This window comes from Macrosteles quadrilineatus, unplaced genomic scaffold (genome assembly GCF_028750875.1).
Source record: "Macrosteles quadrilineatus isolate MER2022 unplaced genomic scaffold, UCM_ALF_1.0 Scaffold_9__3_contigs__length_116548681, whole genome shotgun sequence".
Classification (NCBI taxonomy): domain Eukaryota; kingdom Metazoa; phylum Arthropoda; class Insecta; order Hemiptera; family Cicadellidae; genus Macrosteles; species Macrosteles quadrilineatus.
In genome coordinates, this window is record NW_026542602.1 from 17,518,048 (window position 1) to 17,531,614 (window position 13,567).

The 13,567-nt window shown below is 34.3% G+C and overlaps 2 protein-coding genes across 3 annotated transcripts in view; one reads left to right on the plus strand and one right to left on the minus strand.

Moving 5' to 3' along the window:
* Nucleotides 1–664: 664 nt before the first annotated feature.
* LOC129003199 (aspartate--tRNA ligase, cytoplasmic-like) lies at nt 665–3,574 on the plus strand. Its single transcript, XM_054431482.1, has one exon. It carries the CDS (start codon nt 845–847, stop codon nt 2,450–2,452), a length of 1,608 nt encoding a protein of 535 aa, XP_054287457.1. The 5' UTR covers nt 665–844; the 3' UTR covers nt 2,453–3,574.
* Nucleotides 3,575–9,094: 5,520 nt separating this feature from the next.
* The window catches only part of LOC129003061 (probable ATP-dependent RNA helicase DHX34), a 47,219-nt gene continuing 42,746 nt past the window's right edge, over nt 9,095–13,567 (minus strand). For both annotated transcript variants that reach the window (XM_054431276.1, XM_054431275.1), the window contains exon 19: nt 9,095–10,069. In XM_054431276.1, coding sequence (XP_054287251.1) covers nt 9,936–10,069 — 134 coding nt within the window. In that variant the 3' untranslated portion in view covers nt 9,095–9,935. The remainder of the gene's footprint in view (nt 10,070–13,567) is intronic.

The window sequence follows — 13,567 nt, forward strand, 5'->3', positions numbered from 1 at the left end:
CCCTTACCGCAACGATACGGTGTAACGATATCGGTCTCGGTGGTCTTCATTATCAGCAAGTTTGGTTGGTTTGGTTAGGTTATGACAGTTTAATTTTATAATTAAAACATTATCAAATTGAATTTGAGCCATTTATAGTTTATTTTATGAACAGAACTATTTTTTCTATTAAACCTTCATTCGATTTTTTTATTATCATCAAGTTTGGCTAGTTTGGTTAGGTTATGACAGTTTATTTTTATATTTAAAAAATATAAAATTGAGGTATTTTATAATTTTATTTTATGAACAGAACTATTTTTCGATTAGTTCCTACCTTTACTGTATTAGATTTTTCATTATCAGCAAGTTTGGTTAAGTTATGACAGTTAATGTTATAATTATTATGTTATAATTATGTTATAAATTATAAAATTGAATTTGAGGCATATATAATTTTATTTTATGAACAGAACTATTTTTTTTAGTAAACATTCATTATAGTCAATCAGAAACAACCAAATGACACTGCTGGCAAAATTAATCCTGAAATAAAAATTGTGCATGCAGCACCCACCAGCACTTCACTACTCACTCGACACTCAGTCATTCCATTCCATTCCAAGGCCAGTTAGCCTCAGCCAAGCCTCAGCCGTACGTATCAGAACAGAACAGAATCAGATCAGCCATCAGATCATGAGATCATAAGTTTATTAACAGTCTAACCTCAATACCTTAACCTCAAACAATTTTATCATCATCACCCAGTGTGCTATTTTACACCGTATGTTACTTTTATCTATTTGTCCTTAACTTGTATTGTAATCATAATTCATAGCTTGGTTATTGTATTCTCTTGCCCAAGATGGTTGTGGAGAGTAAAGTAGAAGATACTGTGAGTGGAACAGAAGACCCAAAGTCCAAAAAAGCTCTAAAGAAAGCAGCCAAAGATGCAGAAAAAGCAGCCAAGAAGGAAGCAAAGAAAACTTCAGGACAAGGAGATATCAACAAGGTAGAAGAGGATGTCTCAGAAGGTAAATATGGTTCGCTTGGAATCATTCGAAGTAGTGCAGAGGATATGAAGAGAAGCAAAGAATTTTATCATATCAAAGACCTTACACCCTCTATTGAGAACAAGATAGTATTGGTTAGAGGAAGGCTTCACACCAGCCGAGCAAAAGGTAAACAATGTTTTATGGTACTCCGTCAACAACAGTTCACTGTGCAATGCCTTGTCAATGTTTCTGAAACCATTAGCAAACAGATGGTTAAATTTGCTTCAAACATAAATAAAGAAACAATTGTAGATGTTGTCGGAAAAGTGAGCAACGTCCCCAAAAAAATTGATTCTTGTAGCCAAAGCCTGGTAGAGATACATGTAAATGAGCTGTGGGTTGTAAGTGAAGCCAAAAGCCAACTTCCTCTCCTGATTGAAGATGCGGCAAGACCGGTTAAAGATGATGACCAAGAAGGTCTTAATATAAGAGTCAATCAGGACACGAGGCTGGACAACAGAGTTCTTGATCTAAGAACACCAGCCAATCAAGCTATTTTTAGGCTAGAGGCTGGTGTTTGCAAACTATTCAGGGATATTTTAACCAACAAAGGATTTGTTGAGATTCACACTCCAAAAATCATTAGTGCAGCCAGTGAAGGTGGAGCAAATGTCTTTACTGTTTCATATTTTAAGACATCTGCATATCTTGCACAGAGCCCTCAACTGTACAAGCAAATGGCTATTGCTGCTGACTTTGACAAGGTATTTACTGTTGGTGCAGTTTTTAGAGCTGAAGACAGTAACACTCACCGTCATTTGACTGAGTTCGTTGGACTTGATCTGGAAATGGCATTTAAGTACCACTACCACGAAGTTCTAGATACAATTGGAAATACCTTCACTGAAATGTTTAAAGGACTTCGAGACCAATATAAGACTGAAATTGAAACTGTTGCTCAGCAGTTTGCAGTTGAACCCTTCAAGTTTCTCGACCCTCCTCTCCGTTTGGACTTCTCTACTGGCCTGAGCATGCTTCGAGAGGCTGGAGTAACCATCGGTGATGAAGATGATTTGAGTACACCTGATGAAAAGCTGTTGGGAAGGCTTGTCAAAGCTAAGTACAATACAGATTTCTACATTTTGGACAAATACCCTTTAGCTGTGCGTCCTTTCTATACAATGCCCGACCCTGAAGATTCCAAAAGATCCAACTCATATGACATATTTATGAGAGGAGAAGAAATCATGTCAGGTGCTCAAAGGATTCACGATCCTGAAATGTTGACTCAAAGAGCTCTTCATCACAATATTGACCTTGAAAAAATAAAGGCTTACATAGATTCATTCCGATATGGATGTCCACCTCATGCTGGAGGTGGTATTGGCTTAGAACGAGTTGTTATGCTGTATCTGGGACTCGATAATATTCGTAAGACATCCATGTTCCCCCGTGACCCGAAGCGTGTTACTCCATAAACACTTTACAGTAAGATGAGATTCGCCACTTATTGTTTTGGTAATGTAGGCCTATAGTTTTTTTTTTAATCTCATCCTTAAGTGTATAATAAAGTACATGTATGGCCTAACTGTTTTCAATCACTGCATTTATACCTCTGTATGTGAAGTTAAATTTGTAAATTATAACTCAAGTAGGTAAATATCAATTGCCCTACCTAAATAAGGTTCTATGTTTTTTTCACTCCAAGCTAGGCTATGTCTGCTTTAGACCTACGCTCTTTCTAAATGTTGGAATGGGTATTAGGCTATTTTTATAAATTATTGTGAGGTATGGTAACTGTTTTATAAATAAATATGGCCCTAAGCCAGAGTTGTTAAGGATTTTGTGGATAGGTTTAACAACAGGCTGTCCTTTCTGACAGAAATAAATGCACAAAATGTTATAGCCTATATGTCAGAAAACTAATGGGTAAAAATTTTAGTAGGCCTACTTACGTAATATACTGACCACACCGATAAACCGAGTTCCTGATGACCACACCGATAAACCGACTTCCTAATAAGTTTTTAATTAGTTTAAGTAACAAAATCTTCATAACCTAATCCAATTACGTCATAATTATTAGGTTTGTTCGATACAATACGTAAGTACCAAAATTTCAATCACAAGATGAAAATGCTATGTATTTATTTGCACATTTTCATCTAGGCTATTTTTGTCAGTAAGGTAGGGAATCCTAAAACTCACAAGAGTTATCTTTTTCATTATGGAAAAACTTCACATTTTTTATCGGTTTTTTAATTTATATCAATTTTGAGTAAACAGGGAGAAGGAATTCACTTTATATTTGTAAATAACTGTACAGTACCAAACTTCAATGAACTTAATTCAATAATTTTATTTAATTGACAGAAAATGATTTATTTCCAGATTGGTTATCTAACTCTTACTGTGGATTCAAGTTAGAATAGTTAAGCTACTTGCATGTCATTTTTATTTGTTTTGAACTTTATTTCTATGCTATTTTTTAAAACATTCTTGTTTCATTATGATTATTTCAAGCTTTTCATATTTTGGGGTTGTAATCCTAACCATGTGTGTGTTTATACTTTCTGTTCAATAAACAGTTTATTATTTTATTCTTTGGTTTACTTTTCAAACCACATCATTTGAGACAATAGAGTTTTTCTTGCAGTCACCCGACAAAGTTGGCTTCCTTGTACTGTTTATAGTACAGAAAGCTGCTAATTGCTGCATATTTATACTTTGTCGTACGGTTTACCTATACTTTGGCGAACATCAGGATTCCAACTAAACAACACAAAACAGCGTGGTTCTATTATGCACGTAATCCGTGTACGCTTGGAAATAGGTTGGCAACACTTAAAGATAATATTACTATGAGCAGCTGATTGACTATTATAACTACAATTTAACCTGTCATTTCATGTTTATAGTTTATGTTCTCTTTTCGGGATTTCTGAACTTTCTGGACTTTTCTTTTAAATGTTTTTAAAACATTCCTACGATCTTAATAAACAAGAAAATACCTTTAAAGCATTTTTTTAGGCGCGGAAACCACTGCAAATCACAAAAATATACGGAACTATTTTCTCAAGTCGCGGAGAACATTGCTTGCCAAGGAAAAAATAGCGGAGTGATACGGACCGGGGACTACTTTCTCTAGGGCACCTATTTGTGTTGCAAGCTGAACCTAAAAACGTGTTGTATAGTGTTTGAAAGACTAATTATTTATATGCTTTATAGTGACTGTAGGAAAAATATAATGTGTTTTAACACGAGTGCAACATCCTCCCTGCTCAGGGGGGCCTTTGCTGCACTCGAGATCATTCCGCACGAGCCGCAGGCGAGTGCGTAAACGTTGCTCTCGTGTGCATTAAAGTGCCACTTTGCTCACTAGTTACACAAATAACTATTTACTATTCAGCCTAACCTGCTGTGACAATCTTGAATTTGAGCTAAAGTGTCAAATTAGAAAGAAAATAACTAAAACCATTTTTTTAAATGTTAAATATTATATTTAAATATCAAAAGCTTACAAAATAGGTACTTGTTAAAAGCTACGTAACAAATAGATTAAATTCAATTATTTTTGTTTCATAGCTATCAACACAAACTTAAGCAAGCACAAACTTATGTCACTACGAAGTAAGATTCATACACACGGATTTGATGGACTTTGATGCGTTTCTAATGTATGTTGGTATGCAGCATGGGAAAATATAGACAAGAGCCACGGCTGCTTTTAACTCCAGGCCGCGGCCTTCAAAGTGGCAACGTCGCAAGTAGGGTTGTTATAGCTGTTTAGTTTGGAAGCAGCTAATAGTATTCGTGTATTTACGAAAGCTTGGTTACTGGACAGTGAAAATATTGAATCCACTTTAAATGTACAGATTATGTATTTTCAATGCATATGGTTTTAATTTTCAATTCCGTATGTTTGATTTTAAATATTTTAATAAATTTATGTTCATAAATTTAAATCAATAAAATGTGAATTAATGAGCTGATGTCACTGTCTGCCATGTTATCGTATGGGACGTCTCAAAGTCAAAGTCAAAACATTCTTTATTCATTATAGTTTCACATTACATGAACTTGAATAGAGTCATAAGCTAAATTCAAAATTGCTTACTGCTAATTAAATACATAAAAAGAGTACTAAAATTACTTTACTTTTACTTTTAACAAAACCATGACTTTAAGGATTACAGTATTTGGAATTCAAATTAAGTTATGCCTAACTGTTTTTTACTAATACTAAAGAATTCTGTTACTGAGTAGCAGGGAGTTCTTAAAAAATATTCTTTTAAGAGCTGTTGAATTTATTAAATTTTGTTGCTTTACGGATGCGAGTTGGTATAGACTGGAGCAATTTTAGCCCTATGTAAGATGTCTTTTTAGTATAAAATTCAAGATTATGCTGAGGTAGGTTAATTTTTAATCTGGTGTTATATACTAATGGTTCTGTTGAGATGGATGTCTGACACTAAACAACACTACTTGCAATGTTGCCAATTCTACCAGGCCGCGGCCTGGAGTTAAAGGTTGCCGTGCAAGAGCAGGGGCCTAAAGCCATGTGTATTTTCTAAGTACAGTCTGCAGTTGTATAAAAGACTGTATCAATTCACCTGTTTTGATGTTTAAAATGATGCCATTAGGAAATAGCTTGTGATCTCATAGTGGGCAATCATTTACAGGGAGGTCAGATAACAAAAGTTTTGATAGTGATGATTCAACCGTAATGTTAACCAAACCTACATCGTCTGTGAATTGATACTTAGGTGCCAAATTTCCAAAATATCTGGTATGGTATTTAGGTATTTTAAATTCCCTAGAATATTGTCATATTGCAATGATTTTCCCTCAGACTTTAACCTAATTTATGAAACGCTGTTCAGGTGAAATAAATTGCCTTATTTAAAGTCTAACATCCTTTATTCACTGCCTCTTAATAAAACCTAAAACAAAAATATATACTATCTTCAATATCCAAGAGTCAATGCTTAAACACAGCAGAGGTAATAAACCGTAATAGACCGTAACAGTCATGATTGATGACTCACAAATTGAACAAGTTCATTATTTTAAGTTTCTGGATCACCATTGACCGAGGGCTCACTTGGAGTGACCACCTTGACGTCTGTACGAAAATGTCTTCAGGCTGTTTTGCCTTAAGAGTCCTCTCAAAATGTTGTCCAGAAAATGTTTTGCTAACGGCCTACTTTGGCCTTATTTACCCTCATCTTTCTTACGGCATTGCACTCTGGGATGGATGTGCAGAAGCGGACTTCCAAAGGTTGTTCCGCCGTCAAAAGAGAGCACTCAGAATAGTGGCTAAACTACAGGTGAGAGTCTTGTAGGGCTTCAGGGAGCTGGGCCTACTTACTCTTGCCTCTCTAGGTAGCTGCCACGTTTTCTAAATTTAAATGCAGCCTAATACAAGGCCAGGCAGGGTGTCCACATTCTGGAAAGTCAGGAATAGTCATGGAAAAAAATTCTGGTCATTGAAAGTCATGGAAATCTCCAATGATGGATGGATTTGAGGGGACCATTCAATGCTCTAGTCGGCCGTAACCCCGACTATTGTAGCATTTTTCAGGATTTTTCACAAATGTTTGACCATTCAATTTATTACTGTTGTATTAGTTTATGAGTTTTGAGTTTGTAGTAGTTCATTGTTGTGCAGTAGAACCCCGGTTAACCGAAATAAAAGGGAGAGAGCCGTTTCGGATAACCAATTATTCTGTTAACCCCGAAGCTAAAAATAGCCTTTCTATTACCATGGTGTGTAGGAAAAATGAATTCAAAGCAATGTCTCTGTATAAGCAGCCATAAGCTTGCCGCCTCAGACGGGGGTGAGATTCCTGAATAGGCTTCCTGAAAAAATAAGAAAACAGAGGAACGAAAAACAATTTAAAAAGCTTTTAAAAAGATTTCTGCTTGATAAGGAATATTACACTGTGGGTGAGTTTTTTTTTTAACACAAATGAGTAGATGCGTGTTCGGCTGCTCTGAGATTCTTAATCAATCAAATGATAAGTTTTGAGTAATTTTTTAGTGATGAGTATTTTGAATTGTTGTATGCTGTTATATTTGTTTCACGGCAATAAAGATATTATTATAAAGTAAATTAATCATATCTCATTTATATTGTCTTTTAACGTGTAATGGTTGATTGAGATTTTCAATGGTTTCTTATGTCTAACAATCAATTTTATTTATTCAAATATAGGTAATCCAAAATAAAATAACATGGTATGATTTTCAATGCTTTCAGAAAGATACATTGCTCTATTAACTATTTGTATATTTTTAAATTCCAGATTAAACAAAGACACTTCAAACTTGTTTCTACATTATTGTAGTTTAGCAAAGTTTTCAGGCTGAGTGGGAAGTTTTACATTTACTACTAAATCCTCATACAGTTTATCCAAATATTCTGCCAAGCAGTTCATTTTATCTATAAAGTTTAAGATAAGATTTAATAAATTTGCAAACTGAAGTGTCTTATATAAGCATAGTTAAAATTTATACTGTAATTGAAACTGGTTCAATTACATGCTGATTACATCTTAGTACTTAATTAGTGTAGAATTCAAAAGTCCACAATTAATTAAACTTTGAACAGGATTTTCTATTTATACATTGTTTCAATTTCTCTATCCATTCTTCTTTCAATTGAACGTTGAAGATTTTCTAATGACTATTACGAAATTCTATAGTTGTTGTAAATTTTATTTGAGAGGATTTATTGAAGTTTATTAATAATGCTAAGCCTGAATTGGATTGTAATAATTCAAATCAACAACTTTTAAACAAAAAATAAATAATAAATTATACAATAGTAAATCTTAAAACAAAAAAAAGTATCTTAAATAGTACAGTGCAAGCTTAAAAAAGAGCACATAAAAAAAGTTCCAAACCAAAGTTGGTGACTAACTCAGAGGGTTTAAAATTAAAATGTAAATGCAGGTCTCCGAAAATGCCTAAAATTAGTAAAATTACATCTCTGTATTTTTTTACTCCCCTTTATTACGAAACAACGTGTAGCTAATCTAATTACATCAATATTTATCTTTACACAAATGTTCTCTTAACTTAATATTGTAAGTAAAAATAATTATGAAGCTCGATGGTGAAGATCAATAAAAATATACAGTATATGGAACCCTGATGACTCCACTCAATTTTGCGGATGTCTCTGCGAATGCCACCTAGTTATTTAGAACAGTGGGTTTAGTTTATTTTAATTTTAAAATCAATATAAAGGAAACTCACAATTTATTTACAACTAGTTTTAGCAATTACGTTTCAGTGGAATTTCATTTTATTATGATGGAAATTTAAACCTGACAATTTTCAACACATTAATTTATTTTACAGTCAATGGTGCGGTAATATAAAATCACTTGTTATAATAGCAAGTTAATTTGTTTGGATCAGCTCTGTGGAATTGTAAAACAAAGTGAATTTTAAAGTTCTACTGGTTTACATTTAAATGTCCATGAAAATGTTAACATTGTGAGTTGTTGACATAGAGACCAATCAATATTTACTTTTAAAAGCCTCACCTCAGAACTTTTGAAAGCCCAGAGGGCAAAGCCTTAAGTCAGACAATATCAAAGCAGGGATAGCTCTAAACTGATCCTCGGTACTGTAATCATATATTTATTATTTGTGAAATTTAGGTCCAATCGGTTTAGTAATTTATGAGTTTATCCCGTACAAACAGACATACACACACAACCATCACTCTACTAGTTTTTTCAGCGTTTTAAAAATGGCAGCGCTAAACAAACATCAAACATCTTGCCATATGTGAAGTACTGAGTGTAATTAGCTTTCAAAAAGTTAAGCCCATTGGAATTTATAGGCAAAATAAAGCTGTCTATGGTGAAGATGGGATGAATGAGTCATCAGTAAGAAAGTGGTGTATCATGTTTAACCAAGGAAGGACTAACGTGTATGATGAATATCAGTGCGGGAGGCCATGACTAGTCACAGATGAACTGAAGCAAGCACTGAAGCACTGAAGTTGAAGAAACCGTTGAGTAAATCAATAAATCAATATTTTATTTTGACGACTTTACATGACACTTTTCCACAAATTTCACCACCACTCCTACATGAGATAGTGACAGATCATCTTGCTTAGAAGAAAGTGTTTGCTCGGTGGGTGCCTAAGAACTTCATGGACAACCATAAGGGCACCCCTTGAATTTTTGACACAATATGACAAATATGGAGTATTAGTACAGTATTAAGTTTTATCATTAGGGAGTAGGTGACAATACCGACAAGACTTTTAAACTATTCTTTACATTTAATAGCCAAATTTTCTGTGTCTGATACAAGAGGAAACTCAAGCTTAATCGGTGCCTTCACCCTTCTCTTAACAATTTAGTCATAAAAGAATACTTTACCTATTACACAGGTAAACTGAATTAATTTTATTCTTTGAAACTTTTTAACAACACTATTTTATTGTTATATACAAGTTTATTTAATGTAAATATGTATATACACGGTGAGTTAAAAACTATGTACATACTCTTTTTACATAAAAACTTTACTAGAACTTTTTAAAATTCTTACTGTTTGTTTATGGCTTGCATGGTCTGAGACAAAACTAAAGAACACAAAAAAATAAAATCAATAATTGGAGGAAAAGTGTTTTTTACAATTTATACAAGAAAATGAAAATGGAACAAAATCAAATCTTATTAAAACGAAAAAAGTATTAAAGACACTCAATTGGGCTACTATGAAGCCACCGTACAACAATTTTATTTTATTTTTTTTTTTATATTTAGTTAATAATCTAAAAGTTAGAATTTGATAGAATTTTTAAAATTAAAGTCTATCTGGTAATCAATATACCACAGTTGTAGACAGGATAGTTAGACAATGAACTAACTTGTCATTAAGACAATAAAACAGGTCACACTGTAACTTATCCATCTATACAATGTAATGTTAAGATTTAACATGAGAACGTTTGTGCTTCAACACTTCTACTGGGGTGAGATGCAAGGTTCTATCACACTCCGGACAGTTGTACGGAATACTGTTGGGTTTGGGAGCTGAAAACTCTTCAACTTCTTTGTTTTCTGAAACATATAAATAGTATGGATTTCATGGTCAGCCACTACAGTAAATAAAAGAACAACTAATACTGGAGGTATATTGTATCGGCATAAGTGAGAAAATCTATAACTGCCTAACTGGTTATAAATAAATAACATAAATGTATTTATGTTGGCAGTGGCAAGGTTGGATAAGCCTATAAAGGTAGGATGACATGTAAAATAGAAATAGCCTTTGTAAACATGTTAAAAATAATAAAGTTACTGATATTGAAACCTTTTAACTCAAGCCTTGCCACAAATAATACAATAAAGTAGTGCAACCATGCGGCTATATGCGCCGCAAAATTATTTAAAAAAAGGAGAATAACAACTTTAATTGAACAAAAATGTTGTCAGTCAAGTAGCACTTCTTCGAACACCACGTTAGATGTGGAAAAACATCCATATGGAAATACCCCCCCGGAGTTACCGGTTTCGTCGATGAAAACTTTAGTGCCATTGAATGACCTAGACCTACTAAGGGCAACATAAAGCTGGCCATGAGTGAATACAGGCTTAGGTAGGTAAATTGCAGATTTGGTTAGCGATTGGCCCTGTGCCTTATTAATTGTCATAGCAAATGCTAACAGGAGAAGAAATTGCAATCTTTGCATCTTAAATGGTAGATTTGTCTCTGATGGACACATTTTGATTCTGGGAATGAATATTTGTTCTCCCTCATTGGTTCCTGTTAGAAGCTTGCATTCTACAATGTTTTCGTGTAATCAGGGCCGGACTTACCTATGGGCGAAGGGGGCGAACGCCCGGGGCCCCCCCCCGACAGGGGCCCCCTTTGTACAGTAGTTTTTATTAATAACTTTGAAAATTGATCAGACACTTACCAAATGGCCTTCTTTTGTAACGGCTTTATTTTTATTTTCGTTATCCTATGTTTAAGGTTATTGTTAGGTGCATTTTAAGACATTACTAGGAATGAAATTCTTGACCCTAAGGGACTTTTTCTCAGAGTTGCACTTAGCCCCACGCTTAGGCCTGGTTTACACGAGCATATGTGCTAGGCTGTGACGGACAAGTTTCAGTTTCAATGAAGCCGCTCGCCCGAACGTACGGCCGCGGCGAATGAGTTGAAGGGGGTCCCGCGCTTGGGACAAAAATACAATAAATATGAAAACTCTTGTCCCAACGTAGAACGTAACTTGTAAAATTGTGTTGTGTTAAATGGAGATTCACTGGAGTTCAAATACTTTTTAAAATAAAAACATTGCACCGTTTATGTTTTATTAAATGTTATTCTTTTCTTTTACCTCTAAGTATATACCAATCAGGATTTTAAGGGGTAGAAGTATATTATCCGTTCAATTTAAAGGTTTTGTAAAATAGTAATTAATTAATTTATGCGTCAAAATTTTGGTCTCCAATTTAGTCTTTGGAGTCAAAATCATATAGCACCAGTAAGATTTTTTAAATCTATATAGACACTTTAAAACAACTAGAGTCGGCTGATGTTAACAAAAAATTACATTTATTGGGAGTGGGCGAGCGTTTACGACTGAAATCGTAAATAAGCGAATAAGCAGAAGCAGCTGCAACAATAAATGATAATGAGCTGATAAGGGATCCTGTCTAGTCCTGTCTGTCTCACGCACGCGCATACACACACATAAAATGCCTTATCGCCTATCCAAAACAATTTAAATCACTTTATTCACTTTACTCCCATAGTTTGTCCTTTGAGACTATTGGTCACATCAAGTTGGTTGAAATTGTCTTACTTTTGTGTTATTTTATTGTAATTCTGCAAACTAACAGTACAAAAAAAAGCTGAAGTGAGTAATGTGGTATTTAATGCTATGTTTGTGTTGTATTAATCCATATTGGATCCATTTAAACATCTTTCAGTTACTCATATAAATAGTTAGCTTGTGAGTGTTTATTAGACATTGCAAGATTTTGCTCGTCAATAAAAAACTCTAACTTGAAAGTCCGTAATGGTACTTTTCATGCTAGGTCTTTAACATATTATAAAAACGAGAATGCCATAGGTACCAAAACCATTATGAAAATAAAATAATCACACCTTTATTGTAGTAATATTGAAAAACCATACAAATCGACGGCAATAATCGATAATTGAAATACGTAATAAACAAAAATATATCAATACTTCTAATCCAAATATATTATGGTAGCCTACCATGCTACCATACCAAATATGCCGTCACTAGTACTACAAAGCAACACATTTTTAGTTTTTGTGTATAAAATTAAAACATGCTGTATATAAAAATATGTTAAAATAGTTATATTTTAAGAACAATTTTTTTTATAGAACTTATTGCTTATTTGGCCTTAAATTGCTCTATTTGAAGCCTAAATTTAGAAATTTTTCCCGGGGGAGGACCCCCCAATCCCACTGGAGGACCCCCCCCCCCCCCGAACTGAAATCCTAGGGCCCCATTGGAAAATTTGCCCGGGGCCCCTGAAGTCCTAAGTCCGGCCCTGCGTGTAATCTAGCTAACTGTAGGTGTTTGTCATTTATTAAGCCTTTTGCAGTATTCAACAAAACGACTGCACCAATTTTCAAACAAAGATGGTGTCGCGGGAGGCCACTAATCTCAACACTGTTGAGTAATTCCGTTGAACATTCCAGTTCTGCATCCATGTTGTCGGCCAGCAATGTGTCAACACTATCGTAAACCTTAGTTTCGGTTTGAATGGTGGATAAAACATCATTATTTATTATGTCACAATCTGAATTCTTTGGGGCAAAAATTACGCAATTCTTTATTTCCCCAGTCCCAATGCAATTTTCCACATCCGGGTATATTAAATCAATTGGAGAGCCAATACCAAGCAACCTTTCCGGTAAAATAGGATACCCATCTGATGTCCTTGGCAAAGAGTTGTTGCCCACCTCTAATAAAAAGTTGGCAAAAACCTTTTCCCATCATATACACCCATATTCTTTGTAAGTTTCACTTTTTTATGCAGGGCCACAATGGGTTATTTTTTAGACAATTCTCAACTATGACAGTACGTCCTGCATGAGGTACCAAAGGTAAAGTTTGTCGAAAATCCCCTGATAATAACACCACTTTTCCTGCAAATGGTAATTGCTTAAGATTTGGATCCAATGACAAATCTCTAAAAGCCAATCAATTGCTGTAATATGCATTAGATGGCGTCATGCTCATCTCATCTATTATAAGTAAGTTAAACTGAGTTAAGTATCGGCCATGTGGAGAGTTTGTGTCAAAATAGTAAAATTATTGGTACCTAAAGTGTGAATATGTGATTTCCCTGGACACTAAATCATAAACCTAGGCTCAAAATAAATGGCCTAAGTTTATACTTTACTGTCCAGGGAAATCACGTATTTACATAAAGTTTCAAGTCAGTAAGTTAGTAGCCTATTTCCACCAGAACCGGAAACCAAAAATGTATTGAACTGTTGATCTACCCTGGGATCAACCCAATTATCAATCACTTTTAGTCCTATTATAACACACCCCTGCTGGT